General features: G+C 40.1%; 1 protein-coding gene across 7 annotated transcripts in view; it reads right to left on the bottom strand.

Moving 5' to 3' along the window:
- Nucleotides 1–26,990, bottom strand: part of MYLK4 (myosin light chain kinase family member 4) — a 111,949-nt gene that overhangs the window by 44,991 nt on the left and 39,968 nt on the right. The window contains exon 1 of one of the 7 annotated variants that reach the window (XM_073224788.1): nucleotides 1,578–1,673. The exons of the other annotated variants lie outside the window; for them this stretch is intronic. Within the exon in view, the coding sequence (XP_073080889.1) occupies nucleotides 1,578–1,649 (72 nt within the window). The 5' untranslated portion in view covers nucleotides 1,650–1,673. Of the gene's footprint in view, nucleotides 1–1,577; nucleotides 1,674–26,990 lie in introns of those variants that run through there. 7 annotated transcript variants of the gene reach the window in all.

Raw genomic sequence — 26,990 nt, forward strand, 5'->3', positions numbered from 1 at the left:
CAGCCATCACTTGACTTGTTGGCTAAAGTGGTTTTGAACAGTTGCATAGCCCTTGGACACCGATTTGCTGAACAAGGAGTGTTTGTGCAATAGCAAGCATCACTTGTCGCACATGGATGAATTCCTCAGAGAAGCAGAAACTCAATTACATAAATTTAGAGAACAAGCACATTGGCTACAGCAAATTCCGCCTGATGACCTAATCTCTTTAAAGCATTACTCTCAGGCTTAGAAACCTTTAGGACTATTATACAAACTGGGGTCGTCTTTCTGCTCCTCATCTTATTTTGCATAGTCATTTTTAAGCTTTGTACCTATTGCCTGTCAAACCTCCGCAGAAGGGAGGCACCAAATCGGGTGATGCTGGCTCAGTACTTTGAAATGGTCTCCAGACTTGATAGGATTTGGACTTTTGATGGGAAGTGCCTGAGGGTCTCCCTCCTACCTTTCCTTGTGACTCAAATGTGGTCTCAGTGGTTTCCAATCCGTGCACTTTCCTTCCAGCGTGCTACGTAACACCCAAGAAAGGTCCTTGGTGGAGCCAAGGGGCAAAAACAATTACAATAAGAAACAGATGATCCAACTCTTGATCAGTGATGCTTTCAAAGAAAGATCTTGATCAAAAGGAGGAAATGTGAAAATGTGTTAAAGAAACCTCACTCAAAATTGGAGTCCAGAAGCCATGAAGGGAGGAATCTCAAACACATACCATTAATTGCAGCTGCATAGTCCAGCAGGAAGAAGGAAGGAAGTTTGCTTGGCTCAGCACCAGCAAGCTGCCCTCACAAGGAGCCAATGAGAGGCCACCACCACTCAGAACTCTCATTTTCCTCCAATGAACTTTTATTCAAAACAACCCATCCCAACTTCCTCCTTTCTTCTTAAAGAGACGCTGTCCTCCTTTCCTCTCTGGACTTGCCTGTGGTTTACCATAGTTCACTTGTCCTGAACTTGCAATTCCTCTGCTATTCCTGAATAAACTAGATTTGGCTGACTGATGGCTTACCTCTTTCTTTTGAAAGGTTGACAGCATGGAGCCCAATCAGCTGAACTGGAGATTAGAAATGAGATTCTAACCAATTTCACCTGTATAGGGTATGTTGATAATGTTTAAAATGTTTCAGCTAAAAGGAACAGCTGGGGTTTTTTCTATAACACCTTCATCCTCATATATGTAATAAGGCATTGTCTCAATCTCTATTTTCTCTCATTAAACATCCCCCACCACAGTACATTGTTCAAATGTACCCATAGTTCTCAGCAATACACTTGTTATTATGCGCCAGTTTTCTATGGTGTGTATAAGAAGTAGGCAGCTATAGATTAAGTTATGTTAGGTATTGATATAAGCTTAAGCATTAATCTATGATTCGGTATTGGATTGCTAGAGCAAAAAGTACATTGTTAGGCCAAGTAAACTTTGAAGTGAATGTTTTTGTTTGGAGGAAAAAAATCCTTCCCAAATAAGACGTAATAATGGACATGATTAAGAAAACTCTAATAGCACTGCAGTAGTATTAGTAAGGGTCCTTAGCATCAGGCTAGACAGTACCAAGAGCTAGCAGGGGCTGGCTTACCCTCCTTGGCTCGTGAAGAGCCCCACTCAAAATTCTCCACACAGGGGACAGAGGCAGCATCATGCATGTCATGCATTTCCCCTGGAAGGAAAAACCACGCAGACTTGCTCTTATACTTTGCTGTTAAATAAAGACCTGCCTTTGATGAGGTGATAGCTGGTCTCTGCAGCAAAAATGCCTAATCACTGATGGAAAGTTCAAGTGCGGGTATTCCAAGAACAGGATTAACGTCTGTTTTCAGTTAGGAAATTCATATAAACCTGTGTTCCATCTATGTTTACTGCATGCAGCTGTGCCTCTCTCAAAGTGCTTAATGAGCTTTTTTCCTTTGTGAACAACTTACACACAAAGGTAACAACCTTGAGTAGATATTATGAAAAAAATACTTGTATAAGACAACACAGACCAGGATGTGTGCTCTTTGTCCATTAACTGAGAGGTACTACATACTTCATAATCACTTGCTAAGCTATGTAATCAAATGCCAGGAAGTAAATCTAAACTGTGAAATGAGGAACTACTAAGAAAAAAAAAATTGAAGAAACTTTTTCCAACTATTCTGGTCATATCTCATTATTTTCATGTATTAAAATGTAGGGAATAGTCTAAATATACTTGAATTTCACATTTAATGAGATCAGTTCAATTTGGTATTTAACAATCACTGTAAAATTTTTCATTTTGATTTAATTCAGTTATAAGCAATATATTTTTTAAACTGACCTCATTACTGATGGAGTACATTTACACAAATATATAACTTACATAGCAACATGGGTCAAATCTGAACAAGGACAACTCTTCATGTCTGTTACTTTGCTGTTGTTCATTTTTTACTCACTCCCACAGGATTACTCATGTTGGCACCAACTTTTCCTATCTAATAGAGAAGTGGTGTTATTTAAAAATAAGTAAGTTCAGTTTCCAAGTAGAAGTTATAGAAAGTATTAAGTACAATTTATGAATTCTACTTTTAGTTAGAGTCACCTCAAAATGTTTATCTATTAAAAGTTGTTTCAATAAATGTCAAAGTAAAATGCAGTGTTTCTTTTGAATTTTAAATAAAATTAACCAGATGAGGATTGCAATTCCTATGTAAATCCACATTCTATAAAATTGCGACCTCAACCACAATCCTCAACTCAAAATCCTCAAATCTGTATTTATTTTCAAGGGATTAAATAACTCAGACTTTATTAAGGCTAGGTTAAATAACTAAGACTTTATTATACAATATGGGTGTATATTTTTAATGAAATAGCATACCTTTCATATACATTTTATAATCGTCCATTACATTTATTAAATATCATTCCCATCAATATTGATATTACCAACTTCACATGTGTATAATGTATGTAACCTTTCTATACAGATGATCTAATATCCTCATTAAAATTTAAAACAGGAATTCTGATAGAATTAGTTCCAACCTTAAATCTAAATATACTTGCTCTAACCAATGTTTTATTTTAATAATTATAATGTTAAGATAAGTTTCCTTACTAAGTTCAAGTTCTAATCAAAGAACAACAGCTCCAAAATAGACTCTGAGAAAGTTGTGATTAGAAATAATAGAAAAGTGTGCTTTAAGTGTATTCTTTAATGAAAATTGCATTTTTAAAAATTTAAAATTTAAGCTGTATATTTTGTTACATTCTCCCCCGATGATTTTGTGAATTTTTCAGAGGCTACCAAAGAGTTGATCTTTACTTACCAAAGTTTAGCTCACAAATTTGCTACATAATGTAGCCTTCATTGTCATGAATTTTGGCTATGGTAAAAAAATCATGGCTCACATTTCCATTTTCACTGTTAATAAAACAGAAGGAATTACCCAATCTCAAAACAATATGTTTGCTTCAATTTGAGCCATTGGTGTCATTAGCCTTAGGTAGCCGAAGGTAGCCGAGGAGTGGATTGCCTACTCAGAATACACTTAGGGATTCTGGCAGCTCTTGGCTTCTCACAGGGCTGTGGTTTTGTTTATACCCAGTACTATATGTTCCAGTCCACTTAATCTTTTGGCTTGTTACTTTGTTCTCCAACTCAGAACTTCTGTCTCCTCCCCACCCAGTTCTCTCAATGCAGAAGTCTGTATAATAGGAAGGCCTGGGTTTACCTTCTGGCTTTTACACTTCAGACATTTTCCTACACAGCTCATATCCTTGAAAACACTATCTGGCTTCTTTCAAAATGAGCATGTCTGATATGACACTTTTAAAATTATCTAAAAAGTTTAACCCCCCTTTGTAAGCCAGGTACCTACCAGCTTTCAGATGGTCCCTATTCTCTTGAAAGATTGCTTCAGCTTAGACTTTATCCTATTAGTGGTGCTCATTATTTATGCACGATCAGAAACTGACAGCTGTGTGACGTCTCTTCCTGCTCTGGCCATCATAAAGCTCTACCTGTCTTCTCATCTACCAGTGTTATTTGACATCTATGAACATCAAGTGCAGATTTGTTCCTCTTGGAGAACTCACCAACCCTTCCACCTAAAATCTGTACAAATGATCTCAACATTCTGTCTTTATTCCCACAATGCTGATGATTTCTAGATCTTAATATTTGGTCATACTATATGAATTTTGAACTCTACATATCTAAAACAAAACTCAGTATCATTCCCCCGATATTGTCTTGCCTTCCTGTTGTTCCCATTTCGGTCACTAGCCCTATAACACTTGTGTTCTATTCAGGCCCCACTCAAAGCAAGAGAGTCAGACCTGGGCCTTGCCCTGGAGTCCCATATTCTCTCCTGGGCATAGTTCACAAAGGAGGCTCACCCACCTTAAAATCCAAAGCCCCGGCAACCTCCAGTGTTTAGGTATGCGAACAGTACCAGGACTCCAACAAGTGAGCACAGCCAAACAAACAGGGATCCAGAGAAACACTGTTCAAAATTCCAGTCAGGAAGACTACATTTTGAAAAGCCTTTCCATGGTTATTAAGGCCCCAGATACTGAGGGCAGGTCAAAGGCTGTAACTCCTGTCCCTAGGAGATGGTCTGACAAGTTCTAGTTTAGACTCTGTTCTCACGTACATGACCAAAGCTTTAAATGGGGACCAGCAGAGCCTGTTCCTAATATCTGGGGCATCTTTGGGAAATGGGGCAATCTGCTGGGGGGACTCAGGCTTAGGGGGTCTCTTATGAGAATGCAGGGTGCCCACAGGGGTGAGCTACACATTTGTAACAATTAGAGGCCAGGATTAGCTTAAGCTTCATGCAGTGGCTTAAGGTACTAAAAGGAGTCAACATCTATGCAGACACTTCATTTCCCAAAAATTTGATTAGGGAGAAATTCTTAAAATGAGAGCTCCCTTGTCTAAGGAAGATCAGAGAGGTCAAGGCTGCCTGGCAGCTCCTACTGCATACCAAGCCTGTGGGTCCACAGCTCACTGCAGTTGGCCTGAGAAGCTAAGGAAAGGAGGTGAAGCTTATTCTTGGAAATCATGGGAACAGGGTTCAAAGTCAAAACACTCATTACAAGTCAGTGACCCTCAACCCTAGGTGCATAATAGAATCACCTGGAGAGCTTTGAAAAACACCAATCTGGTGTCCCATTCTAGAAAGATCATATCCAGATCTTTGGAGTGGGACCCACACTTTAGTATTTTCTAAAGACTTGGAGTTGTCATATTAAGCAAATGAGAACATAGGATGCCAAATTAAATTTAAATTTCAGATGAACAAAAACCACTTTTTTTAGTATAGATAACAAATATGTTTTTTAGGACCGCACAACATTTGGGACATTCTCATACTCAAAAAGCCATTCATTGTTTCTCTGAAATTCTATTTTAACCATTGTCCTGTTTATCCTCTCCAGCAACCAATGTGACTCTAATGCACAGAAGAATTCCCTAAGGTTAGCCCACAAAGATACTATCCCTCTAACTTGCAAAATATGGCTTAATTAGAAGTGAATTCTGTTGCCCCAGCTAAGACTCAACTTTCAAATTTGGTTAACTATGATTTAATTCACTAAACTTTAATAATACGTGTTGGAGACATCAAGATTTTGCAGCAAAGGAATAAACAAGATATTGTCCTTGTCCTCAAGAAACTGCAGTCCAAAGGTAGAATAAAATTAAATCTTACATACATTTCATTAAAATAAGTAATAATATCTTTAAAATATCTACCTAAATAGTAATTGCTCGTTAACATTTCTGTTTATAAGACAGATCCATATGGAGCAAGACTTACAGAAATAAAACCTATTTAATGGAGGAATGAAAATTACATTCTTGAAAATGAACTTTCAAATACTGATTTAAAGCTTTCCTCCTCTGTAAGTTTTCTGGCACAGAGAGCTGGCCACTAAGTTCTGAACGAGGTCTTGCTCCTGAAGGCTGCTTCCAGCTCTGAGCTAGAAGCTCTCGAGCCATATGTTACGTTAGGAGGTTCAAAGCACACTATTTAGTACTTTTTTAAGTTGGCATTTAAAATGTTGAGCAGGATGAGACTGAGAGACATAGGACTGAGTCACAACTAGTGTCTTCTAGATTCACATAAAAAAATTGCTACTAAGAATGTCCAAGTTTCAAAAATCTACAAGTCTTTCATTTTCCAAATAAGAGTGGTTAAGTTTATTCTCATAACACTGTACCTTGCACTAACTTTTCTCCACGTGTCTTGGATGGGACAGAGTGCAGATCTGTGGCCAGTCTGCTGGACTGGGCATAATGGCACACAGCTGTGGACACGAGTCTAGGATGGAAACAGTTAGCCTCCATTGCACACCTGAACAGAACACATGCTGAAAACTACAACTCAAGGCTCACATCCATGCATTAATTAACCAAACTTCACCCGGTTCCTCTGTTATCCAGTTTACATGCCTCTGAATTTCCCACCAGGCATGGTGAAAAACTTAATTGTAGAATTAATCTAAATCATGGCATTCCCACATCAGCTAGTTAAGTAACCCTGGAGAAAAAGGAATAGATGAGTTTAGCATAACATTTTCTTGATGAATGCATGTTACAGATTTTGGTTAGTGTCTTTGATGTGTTAGCAGCCCTGTGCCTTTACCTCCTGATGGTTCCATATCCTAAATATTTTAGCTACCAGTTACTTCCCACCTTTCTCATTAGATTTGCTTGCCTATAGCTCAGTAAAGAGGAAATGAAGGGAAGATTCTCTTTTCATTTGCCAACTTTATTTTAATATGACACAGGAAGAAAATTTTTTGGTTATGCTGCATGGACATTTCTGTGGGGTGTCAGTCCCATGGGATGAATGTGATTGTGCATCAACACACTTTAGCACAGTGGGATTTTCTGAGAAGCTCGGAGGTGCAAAGATGGTTTAGAAAGGCATCTGAGACAGGCATTTAGTATAAAACATTATCCACTAATGACAAACAATGTTTAAAAGTAATGCTGAAGTTGGGTGTCTTTGGTTAAAAAAAAATAAGGCAAATTTTAAGGTACATAATTTTAAATTAGGCTCTGAGAATTTCATTCGAAAGAGCAGGATGCAAGTGATCACTGTTTTTCATGGTAACTGAAGCTCTTGTCTCCAATCATGGAATCCTTGACAAAAGGTGTTTCCATAAAGACGTAAATAATAAGAACAAAGGTTCTACACTATGCAGGTAAATATATGTGAGAATACACATCAGAGCTGGCCATTTGAAGTAAGTTGTTCTCATCTTTTAAAGCAGAAGAGCAATTGCTATCAACTGGTTTATTTAAAGAAACCACCACCATGGTCCCACTAATACTCAGTGTAACTTAAAACCCTCAAGCACTAATGCCCGTCTCCCTGTAACAACGGCTTCGTCATGCTCTGGGGCTCATCTTCTTCAGAGGCCATCTGAGCCAGCGGACAGCCTCTGGGGAGAGAAGCCATCAGTCAGCACCGGCTCCCTTTTGTCTATCAATGGTACTCACCTGCTGTGTTCGTGAGTACCCTGTGCTGCCTCTGACAGGCAGGTCTCCAGTTAGCAAATTCCAGAAGAGAGGCCATTCACCCATAGGCCTGCATATTTGCAAGTAGCCTGATGAACTCTTCCCAGGCCTGTGTGTCTACTTCAGGCCACTTAAAATCCAGCAGGAAGCCACCAGTTATCCAAAGAACATCATCAGGGATAATAAAATTTCAAGTGATTTCTGGTCTTGCTAAGTAGACAGAGTACCAACGAAAACCCAGAAAATTCCCTACTCAATGACTTTCATGTGTTGAAAAGTTGATTTTAATCATCACCAAAGTCACAAGCACTGGTTTCTAAACTAAAGCTACACAAAATTAACCAAACCAAATTTAAGGGCTCTGAGAAGTCCTAAATGGTACCTTCTGCGGTTAAGAAGGCCCAAATGAAGTGTGCCAGCTTTCATGGAGCCAGACTCCTGACCTGGGCTCCAACACAAAGACTTTATGGAGAAAGGCCGGGCACAAGCTGCCCTCTGCCGCAGCTTCCCAGAGCACCTTGCTTCAAGCCATAAAGAGTCCTGCAGAAAGCAGGCTATTCAGATTTATGAAATGTTAACTCTCTGATGGGATCGTCTTCATCAAAACTGATTATTGGTCAGGCTGCTGGGTTCTAGTCCCATTTCTGCTAACCAACTGTGCGCCTTTGAAGGCATTTAATATGTCAAAATCTATGTTTTCCTCTGTCAAATGTGCTGACTTTCACTGTATTGTGAGGCTAAGATACAGTGAAAAATGTGGAAATATTTTTGGAAAAAAAAGCAACAAAGACACTAATGGATTTAGTCTTCTTAAAATAACATTTTCAAGTATCTGCACAAAGAGTGTCTGCTCCGAATTGCCCCTCTCCTGCCAAAAGAGATGGCATGTCTCCATGGCTCAGTGTCCTGTCTATCACTACTGCTGGCATAGGAGGCATGGCCGTGCATGACCCTGACACGTGGAAGAACACTGTCCCTTTTACATAAGAGCACAAGGCTGCCACTGGTATTATGCCAGAGGGGGAGTCCCCCACCCGGAGAGTCAGGACAGGGTTTGACTGTCCGAATCCCCCGGGGAGGTCCCCGAGGGCCAGCACAGCCACCTGGTGTCAGGTTTCCCAGCAGCACCGCTTGAAGGTCGCATCCCATATTTAGGCCCAAGCATAGGCTGGCAAACGTGCCCTGAACTACTCTTCAGTACAGGACTTTGCTCTTCTCATTCCTCTTCAAAATGCAAATAAGTCATGGCCACTCCCACCCAAACGCAGGATGAAGAATGATTTTTCTCAAATGAAAAGTAATGAGAACCACAACTACAATGAGCTACCACCTCACACCCATCAGGATGGCAACTATCGAAAAAACAAATAAGTAAATAAATAACAAGTGTTGGTGAGAATGTGGAGAAATTGGAGCCCTTGTGCACTGTTGGTGCAAATGTAAAATGGTGCAGTCACGGTGGGAAACAGTGCAGCAGTTCCTCAAACAGTTAAACATAGACTTACCATATAACCCAGCAATTCCACCTCTGGGTATTTACCCAAAAGAACTAAAAGCAAGGACTCAAAGAGATATTTCTAGACCGTGTTCACAATAGCCAAAAGGCAGAAGTAATCCAAGTATCCATTGACAGATGAATGGAAACACAAAGTGTAGACTTAACATGCAATGAAATATTGTTTAGCCTTAAAAAGGAAGGGAATTCTGACACAGGCTACAACGTGGATGAACCTGGAAGACACGCTGAGTGAAATAAGCCAATCACAGAAGGACAAATAGTGTGTGATTCCACTTATACAAGGTTCCTAGAGTAGCCAAGTTCACAGAGACAGAAAGTAGAATGGGGGTTGCCAAGGGCTTGGGGGAAGGGTGGACAGACTTTCAGTTTGGGAAGATGAAAAGGTTCTGGAGATGGATGGTGGTGATGGGTGCACAACGATGGGAATGTACTTCAAGCCACAGAACTGTACACTTAGAAATGGTTAAGATGGCAAATATTATGTGTATTTTACCACAATTTTTTTTAAAAGCTATAAAAGCTAATTTCATACATTTTACTGTTTGAGACCTTTCTGAGGAGAAAGTAGGCTGACCAGACAATTGTGGGCACAATAAAGTGCTGTGTTAAGGTTTCCTTACTGCATTAAAGGCCTGAGCACAGGAAATTTTATTTACCAAGAGGAAAAGGAGCAAATCCCTAAAGGGCGTCTGAATCAAAGCTTTCTGCTGACTTCCAAGAATAAGCTAGTCCTACATCAAGTGTCCAGGTTGTAGGTGAGGATCAAAATCACGACCAAATATGTTCTTCTCAGGTTCACCTTTGCAGAAATTGCTCCTCTCTCTCCATTTCTGAGAGCGGTACGTATTTGTACCATATGGTACAAATAAAAAATGGAGGTGTTTTCCCTGCCAGAGGAGGAGATGAAATGTTTGCACAGTAGAACTCAGAATATGTGCGAAACTCAAGTCCCTTGGAAAATCCAAGATTTATGGAACCTTTTCTGTGCTAGCCAGGAGTCAATGGCTTGTTATGCACCCCCCCACCACGGCTGCCTCTGCTATGCATGTTAGAGCCTTCATGCTCTGGCAGAGCTTTCTACTCTCCAGGTCCTTTAAAAAAAAAAAAAAACTCCAGTGAATGCTTCCTTGTAAATGCATAAGAATAACAGATATGAAAGGATTCTAAGTGAGCATTGTTGACAAAGGCATGGGCTACAATAAATAATTATCTCTACCTTATTTCTTTCCCTCTTCTCCAAAGGATTTGAGGTTACTACCACATAGTCAGAACATTTTAAAATTTGGATTTGGGGCTATAATCAATAATTTTAAATGACCAATAATTTTTATGGACACAAAGTAAATGGAATTTTCAAGATGTCATAGCTAATCAAAATCGGAATCATCCCTGCCTTGGTTTTTTATTTTGTATAAGTTGAAGACATACATGTATGTAATAGCAAGGAGCAGAATACTTTTAAGTGTGATCTTGTTTGGATAAATCCCCTAAAGCATATACATATATGCTGGTATGTGCATAAGAACTTCTAGAAGAAATCACAAGAAATAAGTGTTTACAGTGAAAAGAGAACTTCCTAGAACTAAGCTGTCTTCATTTTAGAGTTTTCTGTACAATTTCAAACTGTTACCCTATGCTAATATGTGTGTATACATATCCATTCATTCATTTATTCAAGATAAAGGGCTGAGAATACTCAGAGGAATAAGACAGGACCTCTGGCAGAAAATTCCTTATAATCCATTAAGGAAACTGGTAGGTACATTATTAAAATAATAATCATGTTTGTGCTGTAATTGTTTAAGAACCTGCATTCAAATCCTGAGTTGGCCTTTTTCTAGCTGTGTGATCTTGGGCAAGCTACTAAATCTTTCTGGGCCTCAATTTTCATCTTTAAAATGAGGATAAAAATCGTCCCTACCTTATAGAGCTCTATGAAAATAAAATGAATGAGCATATGTAAAGTGCTTAGAACAGTACCTGGTACACACTATGCTTTCAGTGAACACCTGATATTATTACAGTAAAGATGTAGCACAGATATTGCACTGCAAGGAAAAAAAGAGCTTCTGCCTGGGTCCTGGGTTACCAAGGCCTTGAAGTGGAGATACCACTTCAGTCAGGCCTTAAAAGATAAGCAGTTTTTTGCCAAGTGAATAGAAGGGAAATGACATTTCAGAAAAGAGAACAGTACAAGAACAGGCAGGGAGATGTGACTGCCTGGACAGCAGCCCAAAACAGGCAGTTTGAACTCCTGAACTTTCCTTTCTGGAGCGCCTCACAGAAATGAAAAAGAAAGAGCAACTTTGTTCATTTTTAAAGTCCAGTACGTAATTTGTGTAAAGTCTGACCCTTCTTATGGCATTTCAGGCTCACTTGTTAAGTTGTTTTTTTATAGGCTTCTCGGTAGAAGTTCACACCTGATCAAACATCTGTAAATGAGCTAGTATTAAAAAAATGAAAATCCTGAAATATAAAGCAGATACCCACACAGACCTCCAGAGCACAGGCACATGGTAAGGGGCAGGCCTCACACCTCTCGCAATCCAATTTACACCTGCTTCTGGGACTGATTAGTTGACAATATGCTGCCTGGCCTTGGGAAAGGGCTTTATGAGGGGGCCATTCTTGGCACCTACCAAGTGAGATTCGAGGTAAAGGTCCAGTACCTCACATTTCCCTGGTTGCCCCAGATCTGAAGTCGGACTGTGACCTCGGGCTCCTCAACCTAAGCTACACCGAGGCAGCAGCTACACATTTGAAACTCCTCACCAAGAGGCTTTCACAAATCTCATCTCATTTGGTCCTCACTCGGAGCCTCTGGAAAGACATTAGCATTTCCTTCTTGTTGGCAAAAAAGTGAGCCTCTGAGAAGGTAAGCAGTTGCCCAAATCCCCTCCTGACCAATAGTTAGGATTTTTGTCCAGGTCTTCCAACTCCATATTTAGTTCCCTTTTTATTGCTATATGCTGCCTCCTCTGAAATGAACCTTAAACTCAGGAACCCAAGATGTCAGCCTCACAGCATCACAGAGTGTTAAAGACTTAAGAATCTTGGGCTTCTGGCCCTGGAGTCTCTAATCCATATGCCAAGCAGCCACTTGTTGCCCATGAGTCCAGATGTACTGTAAGCATTGTCTCTGGACTGACCGTATCATAGATTGCCTATCCAGTATCCTCTGCCATCTTCCCTTCTAACAGACATCTAGATAATGTGCTCTGCTTAAAAACTACTTCTTCAGCCACCTTTGCTGATGGGATAGCCATTGAGGTAAAAGGGTAAAAGAATAAAAATTTTTCAAGAGAAATGTTTCAGCCTTCCATTGTCCTTCGTTCATCAAGCCGTAAGAAAAGCGGATGTGGGTAGGAGCCCCAGCAACCATCTTGGGACCATGAAGAAAGGGCCAGAGAATTTCAGAGAGCTTGGCTATAAATGAACACCTTTAGACTACTTTATTGTGAGGGTCTACGTCTGTATGTGTTCAATCCACCATGGTTAGAACTCTGTTTCTAGAAGCCATATGAAATTCCTGGCTAAATATTTGTGCATACTCAATATATGACTATTATCCAAATGTTTGTTTATACTGATGTGGTTAGTAAAATTCAACTTATTTGAAAGAATTTCTGAATAAAAATGGCTTTCAGTCATGTATTATCTCAATTCAGGATATTTCTATATTCAGGAACTCTCAGAAACATAGATGCTATTATAAGGGAGTCTGTGAGGTTTTTTTTTCTTTTACATCAGTAAGGTGAGATGTCCCTAATCTCCTTCAATCCTTAACGTGACTTTCTAAGGCAAGTTCTCTGGACTCATGATGGGGTACTCTTTCCACCATCCCACTGACATCATGTTGGACTGCTGTTGCAGACAGATCATACGAGCAAGAAATGAGCAGAAATGAGAGGCTCATTTTGAGCAAAGTCCTGAGGCTTCTAAGGTTAATCCCAACACTCTTCACAAAAAGATTCTTCAAAGGGCAGAATGTACAGCTAAATCTTGGGTTACATCCTTGAGTCTTATCCACCCTCATGGGAGAAAATACCCCAGTCAGTTTTATGCACAAAGCTCAGCACATTGAATGTTTATCAGTGAGGAATTACAGAAGGAAGGAAGGGAGGGAGGGAGGGAAAACAGGACCACCGGGTATTATTAAAAAGATGCAAACCAACAACACTCGCATGAACTGTAAGTCTGAGGCACAATTTCCTTCATGTTTTACAATAATTCCTGAGAATGTGAAAAGAGGACCACCATTTCACAGGTAAAATTGTGAATCTAAAGCAATTAAATATTGCAACTTCCCACCTAGCTAAACAATCAAATATACCAAATAATTTAATATTAATCAAGTCTAAAAATGCATGGCATTTTATAGCCCTTGAATTTCTTGCTTGTGTTTAGTGATTTATTAATTATAAATAACATGTTATATTTCACAGTTTGTGCTGTTTTCGTTAGAGTAAATCCTCAATAATCCCAAATCCAGGTACATGAGAAGTCTATAAAATAATTTTTAAAATTTGTTTAAAAAGAAACACAAATCCAGTTATGTTAATTCAGTAATACAAAATAATAGCTAATAAACTATGGTTCATGTATATGTCATACAAGATTCACATTAATAAGCAGATTTGTAATCAGAAGAACTAGCTTGTCTTTCTACATGTAAGTTCTAATAATATCCGTCAATATTTTCTTTCTTACCCAGGTTACCAATCTACAATCTTGTTTACACTCTTTTTTTTTTACATCAAACCTTCTCCCTGCCCTGGAGAGCAAAGATAAACCAAGTCCATTATCACTAGTGATAACTTAGTTAAGTTTGACTACATGGAATTTTATTGTGTGACTATGATGGCAATGATCCCATATTTAAAGAAAATTTGGGTTGTTTTTAAGCTAGCACTTCTTTTTCAATAAATAAGGTGAACCTGAAATTACTGCTGATGTATTTGTACATTTGTGAAAAGACCTTTCCGGTTCAAAACTCACCTCCTCAAAGTATCCATTCCTACCCAGTCTTATTCCATGCTCTGCTCCTACTTTGAAACCCTTAAAATAATAGTAAAGAGATTTGTAAAACAGCAAACACACACACACACACACACACACACACACACACACACACACAGTCAAAAAAAAAAAGCAGAAGCAACAGTAACAGAATTTTGGAAGCTGGAGGTAGTTGGATAAGTGATTATTGATTGGCACAGCCAGGAAAGCTGATCCAAGACAACAGAGGATAAGGTTGAAAGGAAACATGAATTGTCCTGCAAAACTCCATAACCTCACTTGGAAAACTTCAAACAATACTGATCCCTATGTCCTGCTGCCAAAAATTCATGATTTAATTGGCCTGGCTCATGGCCTAGATTTTGGAATTTCTTGAGATTTCCTACGTGATTCTAATATATAGACAAGTTTTGGAACCCCTGCCCTAACATGTAAAACAGAGAGTAAAACTAATGAAACAAAACAAGTTGAAGGAAACAGAGATTATGCAAAGAGAAAGAAAAAATGTATTAAATCAATGTCACAAGAACAGGGTTCATAAAAAAAAGAAACATTGAGAGAATAAAAATGTTCTGGAAATTAAGACTATGATAGTAGACAAGAAAACTTAAAGAAAGTTTCCACAATAGAGTAAAGAAGTCTCCCTGAATGTTAGGTCTCAGAAATATTACATCTCATCATCACTTCTCAGGAAACTACTGCAAGATGTAGTCCAACTAAACAAAGAAGTAAAACAAGAAAGAAAAACAAAAGATATCCAACAATGGATACCCAACATAGCAAATTTTTTAAGTCAAGGCAACCAGTAACTCTAAGGAAAAGAAAAGGCTGTGAGAGATGTGAAAAAACACAGCAGTGTTCTCATACATGAACATTGCTGTCAGTCATGAACAGAATTTTCAAAATCACAGTAATTGAAACACTGGAATTTTATTTAACCAATAGTTATAGGGAGAATGAAAGCAAGAAGCAGGACATAAAAGATGTGAGTATTGTGCGATGGGTGGGGGATGGTATGTGTTGTATGTGTGTGTAAGTTGAAAGTGGGATATGGGAAAGAGACTTGATCCTTATCTTTCTCTCTACAGCATTCAATTTAAAAAACTTAAATATGGTGAGGTGGAGTCAAGATGGCAGTGTGAGTAGAGCAGTGGAAATCTCCTCCCCAAACCATATATATTTTTGAAAACACAACAAATATAACTACTCCTAAAAGAGAGACCAGAAGAAACAGAACAACAGCCAGACTACATCTTCACCTGCGAGAACACAGCGCCTCGAGAAGGGGGTAAGACACAAGCCGCGGCCCAGGGGCACCCGAGCACTCCCTCATCCCAGCTCCCAGTGGGAGGAGAGAAATTGGAGCAGGGAGGGAGAGGGAGCCCAGGACTGCTAAACACCCAGCCCTAGCCATCTGCACATGAGCACAGACACACAGTGCGTGGGGTGCTGGATACTAGGGAAACAGGACAGTAAGACCTGTGAGCGGGTCCCCTCAGCCAGTACCCCTGGGACAAAAGAAAAGTGAGTGCCCTCTGAAAATCCTAAAGGGACAGGGGCCTCACAGCTGGATGGAAGCACCCCAGTGAAATCAGCCCAGTAGCTGGGAATCCCAGGGAACTCGGGGTGCCCCAATCCCCTGGGCGGCAGGCAGCACAGCTTGGAGGCCCCTCACAGTGATAAACAGCCTCCCACCTGTTCCCCCTCTGGTGCAACTCCATCATAGCGGCAGCGGCCACGCCCAAAGCAACCGGGCCAGGTTTCTTCCACAGTGGCTGGGCAAGAATCAGAGATCCCGTCTGCACACAGCTGCCCAGAACAAGCCACTAGGGGGTCGCTGTTCTCCCAGGAGAGGAAGACCACAACCAGCAAGAAGGGACGTTCTCCCAGCCGACACATGCAACAGCTCCCCACAACTACCTCTATCACCATGAAAAGGCAGAAGAATTTGATCCAGACCAAAATCACAGAGCCAACCCCTGAGAAGGAGATAGACCTAACCAATCTCCCTGAAAAAGAATTCAAAATAAAGGTCATAACCATGCTAATGGATCTTCAGAGAAATATGCAAGAGCTAAAGGATGATGCCCAGAAGGAGATTACAGAAATGAAACAATCTCTGGAAGGACTTAAGAGCAGGCTGGATGAAATGTAAATGGCCGTTAATGGAATAAATATCAGAGAACAAGAATGCAGAGAAGCTGACACAGAGAGAGATAAAAGGATCTCCAGGAATGAAACAATACTAAGAGAACTGTGTGACCAATCCAAATGAAATAATATCTGCATTATAGGGGTACCAAAAGAAGAAGAGAGAGAGAAAAAGGGATAAAAAGTGTCTTTGAAGAAATAATTGCTGAAAACCTCCCCAAACTGGGGGAGGAAATAGTTGCTCAGACCACAGAAGCACACAAAACTCCCAACAAAAGGGACCCAAAGAGGACAACACCAAGACACATAATAATTAAAATGGCAAAGATCAAGGACAAGGAGAGAGTAGTAAAGGCAGCTAGAGAGAGGAAAAGGTCACCTACAAAGGAACACCCATCAGGCTATCATCAGACTTCTCAACAGAAACATTACAGCCAGAAGAGAATGGCATGATATATTTAATGCAATGAAACAGAAGGGCCTTGAACCAAGAATACTGAATCCAGCACGATTATCATTTAAATATGAAGGAGGGATTAAACAATTCCCAGACGAGCAAAAGTTGAGGGAATTTGCCTCCCACAAACCACCTCTACACAGTATTGATATTTTAGAGGGACTGCTCTAGATGGGAGCACTCCTAAGGCTAAATAGATGTCACCAGAGAAAATAAAATCACAGCAAAGAAAGCAGAACAACCAAATACTAACTAAAGACAAAAAATAAAATCAACTACCCACAAAAGCAGTTAAAGGAAACACAAAAGAGTACAGAAAAAAACACCCAACATATGAAGAATGGAGAAGGAGAAATAAGAAGGGACAGAAATAATCATAAGACAGTGTTTATAATAGCTCAATAAGCAAGTTAAGCTGGACAGTAAGATACTAAAGAAGATAACCTTGAACCTTTGGTAACCACGAATCTAAACCCTGCAATGGCAATAAGTACATATCTTTCAATAATCACCCTAAATGTAAATGAACTAAATGCACCAATCAAAAGACACAGAGTAATAGAATGGATAAAAAAGCAAGACCCATCTATATGCTGCTTACAAGAGACTCACCTCAAACTCAAAGACATGCACAGACTTAAAGTCAAGGGATGGAAAAAGAAATTTCATGCAAACAACAGGGAGAAAAAAGCAGGTGTTGCAGTACTAGTATCAGACAAAATAGACTTCAAATCAAAGAAAGTAACAAGAGATAAAGAAGGACATTACATAATGATAAAGGGGTCAGTACAACAAGAGGATATAACCACTATAAATATACATGCACCCAACACAGGAGCAACAACATATGTGACACAAATACTAACAGAACTAAAGGAGCAAACAGAAGGCAATGTATTCATTTTAGGAGACTTCAACACACCACTCACTCCAAAGGATAGATCCACCAGACAGAAAATAAGTAAGGACACAGAGGCACTGAACAACACATTAGAACAGATGGACCTAACAGACATCTATAGAACTCTACATCCAAAAGCAGCAGGATACACATTCTTCTCAAGTGCACATGGAACATTCTCCAGAATAGACCACATACTAGGCCACAAAAAGAGCCTTAGTAAATTCAAAAAGATCGAAATTCTACCAACCAACTTCTCAGACCACAAAGGTATAAAACTAGAAATAGATTGTACAGAGAAAGCAAAAAGGCCCACAAACACATGGAGGCTTAACAACATGCTCCTAAATAATCAATGGATCAATGACCAAATTAAAATAGAGATCAAGCAATATATGGAGACAAATAAAAACAACAGCACAATGGCCCAACTTCTTTGGGATCCAGCAAAGGCAGTTCTAAGAGGAAAGTATATAGCAATCCAGGCCTAAAGAAGGAAAAACAATCCCAAATGAATAGTCAAAAGTCAGAATTATTAAAACTGGGAAAGAAGAACAAATTAGGCCCAAAGTCAGCAGAAGGAAGGACATAAAAAAGATCAGAGAAGAAATACATAAAATTGAGAAGAATAAATCAATAGTAAAACTCAATGAAATCAATAGCTGGTTCTTTGAGAAAATAAACAAAATAGATAAGCCCCCAGTCAAACTTAATAAGAGAAAAAGAGAATCAACACACATCAACAGAATCAGAAACGAGAAAGGAAAAATCACAACAGACCCCACAGAAATACAAAGAATTATTAGAGAATGCTATGAAAACCTATATGCTAACAAGCTGGAAAACCTAGAAGAAATGGACAACTTCCTAGAAAATACAACCTTCCAAGACTGACCAAGGAAGAAACACAAAATTTAAACAAACCCATTATAAGCAAAGAAATTGAAGCAGTAATCAAAAAACTACCCAAGAACAAAACCTCTGGGCCAGATGGATTTACCTCTGAATTTTATCAGACCTACAGAGAAGACATAATACCCATTCTCCTTAAAGTTTTCCAAAAAATAGAAGAGGAGGGAATACTTTCAAACTCATTCTATGAAGCTAACATCACCCTAATACCAAAACCAGGCAAAGACCCCATCAAAAAGAAAATTACAGACCAATATCCCTGAGAAATGTAGATACAAAAATACTCAACAAAATAATTCAAAAATACATCAAAAGGATCATACACCATGACCAAGAGGGAGTTATCCCAGGGATGCAAGGATGGTACAACATTCAAAAATCTATCAACATCATCCACCACATCAACAAAAAGGACAAAAACCACATGATCATCTCCACAGATGCTGAAAAAGCATTTGACAGAATTCAATATCCATTCATGATAAAAACTCTCAACAAAATGGGTTTAGAGGGCAAGTACCTCAGCATAATAAAGGCCATATATGACAAGCCCACAGCCAACATTATACTTAACAGTGAGAAGCTGAAAGCTTTTCCTCTAAGATTGGGAACAAGACAAGGATGCCCACTCTCCCCACTGTTATTTAACATAGTACTGGAGGTTCTAGCCATGGCAATTAGACAAAACAAAGAAATACAAGGAATCCAAATTGGTAAAGAAGAAGTTAAACTGTCACTATTTGCAGATGACATGATATCGTACATTAAAAACCCTAAAGACTCCACTCCAAAACTACTAGAACTGCTTTCGGAATACAGCAAAGTTGCAGGATACAAAACTAACACACAGAAATCTGTGGCTTTCTTATACACTAACAATGAAGCAATAGAAAGAGAAATCAGGAAAACAATTCCATTCACAATAGCATCAAAAAGAATAAAATAGCTAGGAATAAACCTAACCAAGGAAGTGAAAGACCTATTCCCTGAAAACTATAAGACACTCTTAAGAGAAATTAAAGAGGACACTAACAAATGGAAACTCATCCCATGCTCCTGACTAGGAAGAATTAATATTGTCAAAATGGCCATCCTGCCCAAAGCAATATACAGATTTGATGCAATCCCTATCAAATTACCAACAGCATTCTTCAACAAACTGGAACAAATAGTTCAAAAATTCATATGGAACCACCAAAGACACCAAATAGCCAAAGCAATCCTAAGAAGGAAGAATAAAGTGGGGTGGATCTCGCTCCCCAACTTCAAACTCTACTACAAAGCCCAGTAATCAAGACAGTTTGGTACTGGCACAAGAACAGAGCCACAGACCAGTGGAACAGAATAGAGAGTCCAGACATTAACCCAAACATATATGGTCAATTAATATATGATAAAGGAGCCATGGACATACAATGGAGAAATGACAGTCTCTTCAACAGATGGTGCTGGCAAAACTGGACAGCTCCATGTAAGAGAATGAAACTGGATCATTGTCTAACCCCATACACAAAAGTAAATTCAAAATGGATCAAAGACCTGAATGTAAGTCATGAAACCATAAAACTCTTAGAAAAAAACATAGGCAAAAATCTCTTGGACATAAACATGAGTGACTTCTTCATGAACATATCTCCCTAGGCAAGGGAAACAAAAGCAAAAATGAACAAGTGGGACTATATCAAGCTGAAAAGCTTCTGTACAGCAAAGGACACCATCAGTAGAACAAAAAGGTACCCTTTAGTATTGGAGAATATATTCATAAATGACAGGTCCAATAAAGGCTTGACATCCAAAATATATGAAGAGCTCATGCACCTCAACAAACAAAAAGCAAATAATCCAATTAAAAAATGGTCAGAGGAGCAGAACAGACAGTTCTCCAAAGAAGAAATTCAAATGGCCAACAGACACATGAAAAGATGCTCCACATCACTAGTTATTAGAGAAATGCAAATTAAAACCACAATGACATATCACCTTACACCAGTAAGGATCACCACCATCCAAAAGACAAACAAAAACAAATGTTGGTGAGGTTGTGGAGAAAGGGGAACCCTCCTACACTGCTGGTTGGAATGCAAATAAGTTCAACCATTATGGAACATAGTATGGAGGTTCCTCAAAAAGCTCAAAATAGAAATACCATTTGCCCCAGGAATTCTACTTTTAGGAATTTGCCCTAAGAATGCAGCAGCCCATTTTGAAAAAGACAGATGCACCCCTATGTTTATCGCAGCACTATTTACAATAGCCAAAAAATCGAAGCAACCTAAGTGTCCATCAGTAGATGAATGGATAAAGAAGAGGTGGTACATATACACAATAGAATATTATTCAGCCATAAGAAGAAAACAAATCCTACCATTTGCAACAACATGGATAGAGCTAGAGGGTATTATGCTCAGTGAAATAAGCCAGGCAGAGAAAGACAAATACCAAATGATTTCACTCATCTGTGGAGTATAAGAACAAAGAAAAACTGAAGGAACAAAACAGCAGCAGAATCACAGAACCCAAGAATGGACTAATAGTTACCAGAGGGAAAGGGACTGGGGAGGATGGGTGCGAAGGGAGGATAAGGGTGGAGAAAAAGAAAGGGCGCATTACGATTAGCACGTATAATGTGGGGGGGGGGTGCATACAGGGAGGGCTGTACAACACAGAGAAGACAAGTAGTGATTCTACAACATCTTACTATGCTGATGGACAGTGATTATAATGGTGTTTGTGGGGGGGACTTGGTGAAGGGGGGACCCTAGTAAACATAATGTTCTTCATGTAATTGTAGATTAATGATGACAAAATAAAAATTAAAAATTAAAATCCTAAATGTGTAAAGGAAGAGAAGCATATACATGTTATTTAGACATATGGAGGCAAATAACAAAAGAATCTGGTAAAACAAATGAAAATGTTTACCTCTGATGAGGGGAAAATGAAGACAAGGTGGGTAAGGATGGCCATTTCTCACCAAAGGCTTTATAAAATTTCATGACTCTTCAGATTATGTGAATGTATAATGAGTATGAAAAATGTGAAAATATAAATATTGTTATCTAAAAATAGTTTCATATATTTCATATATAAAATGTTTTATGAATGGGCTGTCCCAATTTTTAGCATGACAATTTGAGACCCTGTTACATCACCTTAATAATTCATTTTTATACTTAATGTCACATTTTTCCAATCAAACGCCAACTTCTCTTATTTTCATTTCTTTAATTAAAAAAAGAAAGTTATCTGAGTTCTTATAATTTCTAAGATGATTAAGTAAGGTTTTAAATGTAATGTTTCGCACCCTGAGAGTATCAGAGTTTATTTCAAAGCTTGAAGTTGAAACAAGTTTGCTCAAGCAATTAGCATTGGAAGGTTGGGAAGTACAAAAGATGCAAATATGTCTCAGAAAATCTGGGTGCCTGCCCTCATACTGGGCTCTCTGGAGGTTCTCTCCCTCACTGGCTTCATAGGGACTGCATTTTTCTTTCATTTAGAATTAATTTTCCTTATTGGCCCAGTCAGAGTACCACATAAAGCTGCAGTTCTGGCTTTTTGCACACTCAGTGACAGTCAGGTGGAGGGGGTCAGGCTGTGGGTGACTGGCTAGACAGACACCCTTAATTTGGTTGTAAATTTCCTAGGAAACGCTGTTTCTGGGTTCTTCTATGCAAAAGTATTCTGTCTGTTTCTGATACCCTTTATATTGGCTCCCTGCTTGATCATTTAAAGATGACCTTGTCCACCTTCAGTCCCCCTGTAACCAAGAATGACATTTCTCCTCCTCACCCAGCACCTGTGTGGATGAGCTGGACACAGAAAGGGCATTCCTATGGCTGCTGAGTCATCATCACCAAAACCCACGGACCCCACTGTTTCCACTGTTTCTGCTTTTCTGAAGGTCCCTCAGGGGGGACCTTCTCTTGGCTGACTTATCTCATTACCAGTTGCACACATTCCCAAACATCTCAGGGAGTTAAGAAGCACTAAAAGTTTTCTAAAAAGGCTAGGAAATATTCAGCACTTCCAAGTGCTTAAGAATCATATACTGCTTCAAGCCCAAATATGATACTGAGACCCTGTAACTGCAGAATTGCAAAAAAGTACAATGTTTCAACTTACAGACAGACGTAAAAAAAAAAAAGCAGAAGAGATGCAGTAGGTGAGGGGAGGAAAGAGTTCTGGGTCCACAAAGCCACAGCCATTCACCAGGAAATGGTTTTAAGTGTTTTGAGGCTGTAGGTGAGTGGTTTTCGAGAAACCAGATCTCAGTGTTAGGTGTCTGCTTAAGTGAATTCCATCTTTGATTCATTCTACCATTGAGAAAATTACTAGCTGCTACTAAGAGAAGGCAGCAGCCATGTCCAGAGCTGTTAGGCTATTACAAGACGTAAGAAAGCATGGTGACAAGTAGGAATGGCTCACAGGAACCTCAGACCAAAGCAGCCCTCAAATCCTTGGCTTTGCTTATTATATAATCAACAAATGATCACTCAGGCTGAAACAAATTTTCATGTAAATATCTTAAAACTGGATTATTACACCAGGAAAGACCAGCTTCTGATACATAATACTTCAGAATTGCAAATAGTGCCAGATGCTCTTGTTATATGAAATGTGGGCCTAGGAAAGCGCACTGTGTGGGTCAGAGAGCACACAGGCAGGCAGAGCGGCCTCTTCCATCATTCTTCCATAATTCTGGCCTCTTCCATCATTCTTCACAAATTTTGAAGAACTGCCTCTATTAATTAATCAAAGTCAAATACCACCATCTTTTCAAACACAAAAGTTTGGATTATACTACTTCAAGATTCTGGCCACAGGGAAGGAGCAAGACACTAGAAAGCACCACAAGGCTTTCAAAGTAAAAATGTAAATTAAGGAGGGTGGATGGAAGGCATGCCCAGAAAAGGAACTGCCCAGAACTGGGGCAGGAGCAGGAGAAAGTTCCCCTTTCTCCTCCAGGGTCTCTGGGACGACCACCCCCAAGTGGGTGGGAATTCCCCCACGGACAGGTATTCTTTCACAGAAACAAAGATTAGCATTTCCAAAATTTTAGAATGCCCAAGAATCACTGGTGGTTGTACTTGAACATGAGGATCAGAAATATTGATTCCATAAGTCTGGAAAGGGGCTCAGAAATTTAAAAAATAGTAACATTGTTGGCTCATACATCGTCATCGTCATCGTCATTACTATTATTAGCTAGGATTTACTGAGGGCTTACCATGGTCTAGCACTGCCCTTCTTTAATTCACCTCAACCTTATAAGTGCTCATTTTTCCCCCATTCTACCCACATGTAAATGTAGGCACATAAATGTTAAGTAACGACTCCACAGTCATTTGGGTAATAAGTAGCAGAGCTGATTTCTCGATTTTTAAAGGTAACGTAGGTACCACGGTTTAAAAACTAATCCCAATAAGCAGCATCAGACACTGGGTAGCACCTCCTGGTACGGTATGCTTTGTTTCTTCCTCTTTGCTCCAAAGTATTTTTCATATGTAAGACCCCGGCAGGGCATTGAAACCTTGCTGTTTTCTGCAGAATGGAGAGGGCCTCTTTTAAGACTTTTATTTAACTCATCTCACATTGCTTGAAAAGTTTAAAAATAAAAATGTCTGATAATGCCTAGCCTTCACAAATTCCACGTTTTTGTATCTGGCTCTTGGTGGCCGTGAGCCTACGTACATTTCTATGTCACCTTCTACCATTTCCCTTTTGAACTGCCTGCTGTTGGGCTCCGACTCACAGTGCGTTTTCCTCTATCAGCAGCTTCCCTCAGTGCCCTGCCCCACTGGCCCTGCATTCCCGTGATGCCCGGTTAGGCTGGGACTGGCGAAGGCCCACATAATATAGCTCTCTGGTTATCCTGGTGACCAAAGGTCCTCTGTACTTGTCCCGTTTCTCTTTACCCACGTGGAAATCCAGTAATTCACACCTGCTTTTTCCCAATGTTCAGATCAACCTAAACCCGCACCTCCCAATCAGCAGGCTCTCTGGTTTCCTCCACCCAAGCGCAATCCCGGGAAGAGGGAGCCAGAGAGCATCCACGCACCTGCAGCCCCGGTTTCTGCAGTGCCCCCTTCCCATGTTACCTCCCCACTGGGCCCTACAGTGCCCGGCGCTGTGATGACATCTGTGCTGGTCTGTCGGTGTCCTCAAGCAGTGGGCCATGGGTGCTCCTGCTCCCTCCTGTGTGCCAAACTGCATGCACACCTGCCCTCCCAAGGACCCAGCACGTTAGCTCAAGGCCATGGTCACAAAGCACCTCCCCGTTGCAGCCTTACTTACAGGCCATGCCCTGTTGCTATGCAAATAAGAATACAGGAAGTCCAGCGGAATGTGAATTTCAGATAAGCAACGAGGAACTTTTGACAGTAAGTATGTCCCAAATACTACATGGCCGTACTCATACTAAAAATGATGCATTGTTTACTTGGCAGCCCTACCCTACTACTGCCCACAGCAGTGGGCCAATGTCCTTCCAGGAGAGGCTCTCTTTAGGCCTCTTGGAATACCTCCCAGATGGCAGACTTCAGTTCCTCAGACACGGTTTAATAACTTTGAACCTCGCTGGGGAGAAGGTGAAGGTCTCGTTTTGTTTCTGTCTAGGAGGCTCCTCCTAGGGGGCATTTTTCAGCGTTTACCCATGAAGACCACTGGGAGAGTAGTTTCTGACAAACTACAAAGGCCCCCATTAAAATCTACCTTGGAGGTGGTTTCTGTGCTTGTTTCATTTATATAACACAGAAGGGTCACTTAAACAATTTCTTCAAAGCAGAGCCAAGACAACTTTTTATCTCCATCCAGATGGAGATGTAGTTGGCAATCTTCTAATGCTAGCTTTTCTCCTCCCTAAAGTGCTGCCTTACCAGAAAACCCACTAAGCTTCTGAAAAAGCATTATATGGGGTCTTCCAAATAAAATGAATGGACAGCTAGCTTAGAGCAAAGCTCTGTGTTCCAGTAAGACGCCCACCTTCAGTGTGGCATTCCCACACTGAACAAACCTGCCCTTCAAGGAGGCAAATAGGCTGTCTTTTTCTTCTTCAGTAAGTGCTGTCAGCTGACCATGACGTCAGCCCTTGGGGTACACAGAAGAATGTCCTAGCAAATCTGCTGCCCTCGAGGAAGCACTTTTTAAAACTTTGCACAAAGGTATTTTGCCAGAACAAGCCCCTCTATTGCAGAATTGCCCAGCATAGGGAAAGACAGGATGGAAAAACACAAATAGGAGTCAGGTCTCAAAAACCCAATTTTCCTTCATTGCAGCAGTAAATAAAAGACTCTAAATACCACATGAGCAGGTCTCTATGTGGTTAGAGCCTCTGGCATTCACTTTAGAGGCCAGTTTTCAGGCCGAATTCTCTTACTCAGCACTTTTAATCCAAATAATCAGCCCAGTGTCTGTGGACGAGCAGGGAAGGAACAGGGCAGTGTAAGAATCCCTTGTTGCTAATGAAATGTTAAAAATCATGGACAGAGATGGTCTGTGCTATTTAATACAGAGGAGACTCTTACCATTACCCCCTCCATACCCAGAGTTTTTTTTATTTCAAGAGGAAAAAAAATACAATTTATGCACCTTAAAAAAATATGAAGTGAAAAATTATCCATTAGCACAGCAAAGACCTATTTCCAGGAAACAGGTTATAAAAGAAAATTTTTGATGTCCTGAGGTTAAAACCAGGAGGTGTCATGACTTTAAAAGTGAACGATGAAAGAGCCCCTGTGTCCAGGTGCAGCACGGGCTTGCCTCGTTTCATCCGTTAAGGGATGCTGGTTAACCCCCTGGCTGTGGTCCGGAATATCCTGGCAGTTAGCATCTTGCATTAAAATTTATAAACCATGAAAGACCTTTTCTTACAAAAAAGTTAATTCAGGCTGGATAGCCTGGAAAAAAAGTATTTAAAAGCGGTAGTCATCAGAAGTGGTTATATGGAAAACCAGAGGTAAGTAATGCTTTTAATCCTTAAAACATACTAAAAATAGAGCAATAGTAATTTCAGAAGGAAGGGAAATGGCACCAACTATAATTTCATTTCTAAGAAGTCCCAGGAATAAGCCCTGGAACCACCAGAATTAACCTTCAGTGATGACAGAATAATGGTGGAATATTAGCAGAAAGTCAGAACTGTCAGAGGGATGGAAACAGGCCGCCCTTTGCTATCTCCACTCTGGAGCTGGCCAGAGGACTCCACTCTCTAGCCTCCAGCAGGGCAGGTCTGCAAGGGCTTGCAGCCACCCAGCTCTGGCCCTGCTACTTCTCTCCATCTCTCTTCACTTTCGCTCCTTCTTTAATTCATCTACTAAATAAGCCTTTATTGGGCCACTCCACTGTGTTGCCCTGCTCTATTTCTGCTCACCCTTTGGGTACCAAATAAAATTCCTCTTGCTTAGAGTGACCTTCCTTAATCCCTCCAGATAAGTAACAGCCCATGCTTCTGCTCTTCTCTCTACCCTTGGCACCCTTTCAGCTGCCTGGCTTCTCTGCAAGCTGTGGAAGCGAGAGAGACTATTCCTTTTATTT

The sequence above is a fragment of the Manis javanica genome, chromosome 16 (assembly GCF_040802235.1).
Source record: "Manis javanica isolate MJ-LG chromosome 16, MJ_LKY, whole genome shotgun sequence".
Lineage (NCBI taxonomy): Eukaryota > Metazoa > Chordata > Mammalia > Pholidota > Manidae > Manis > Manis javanica.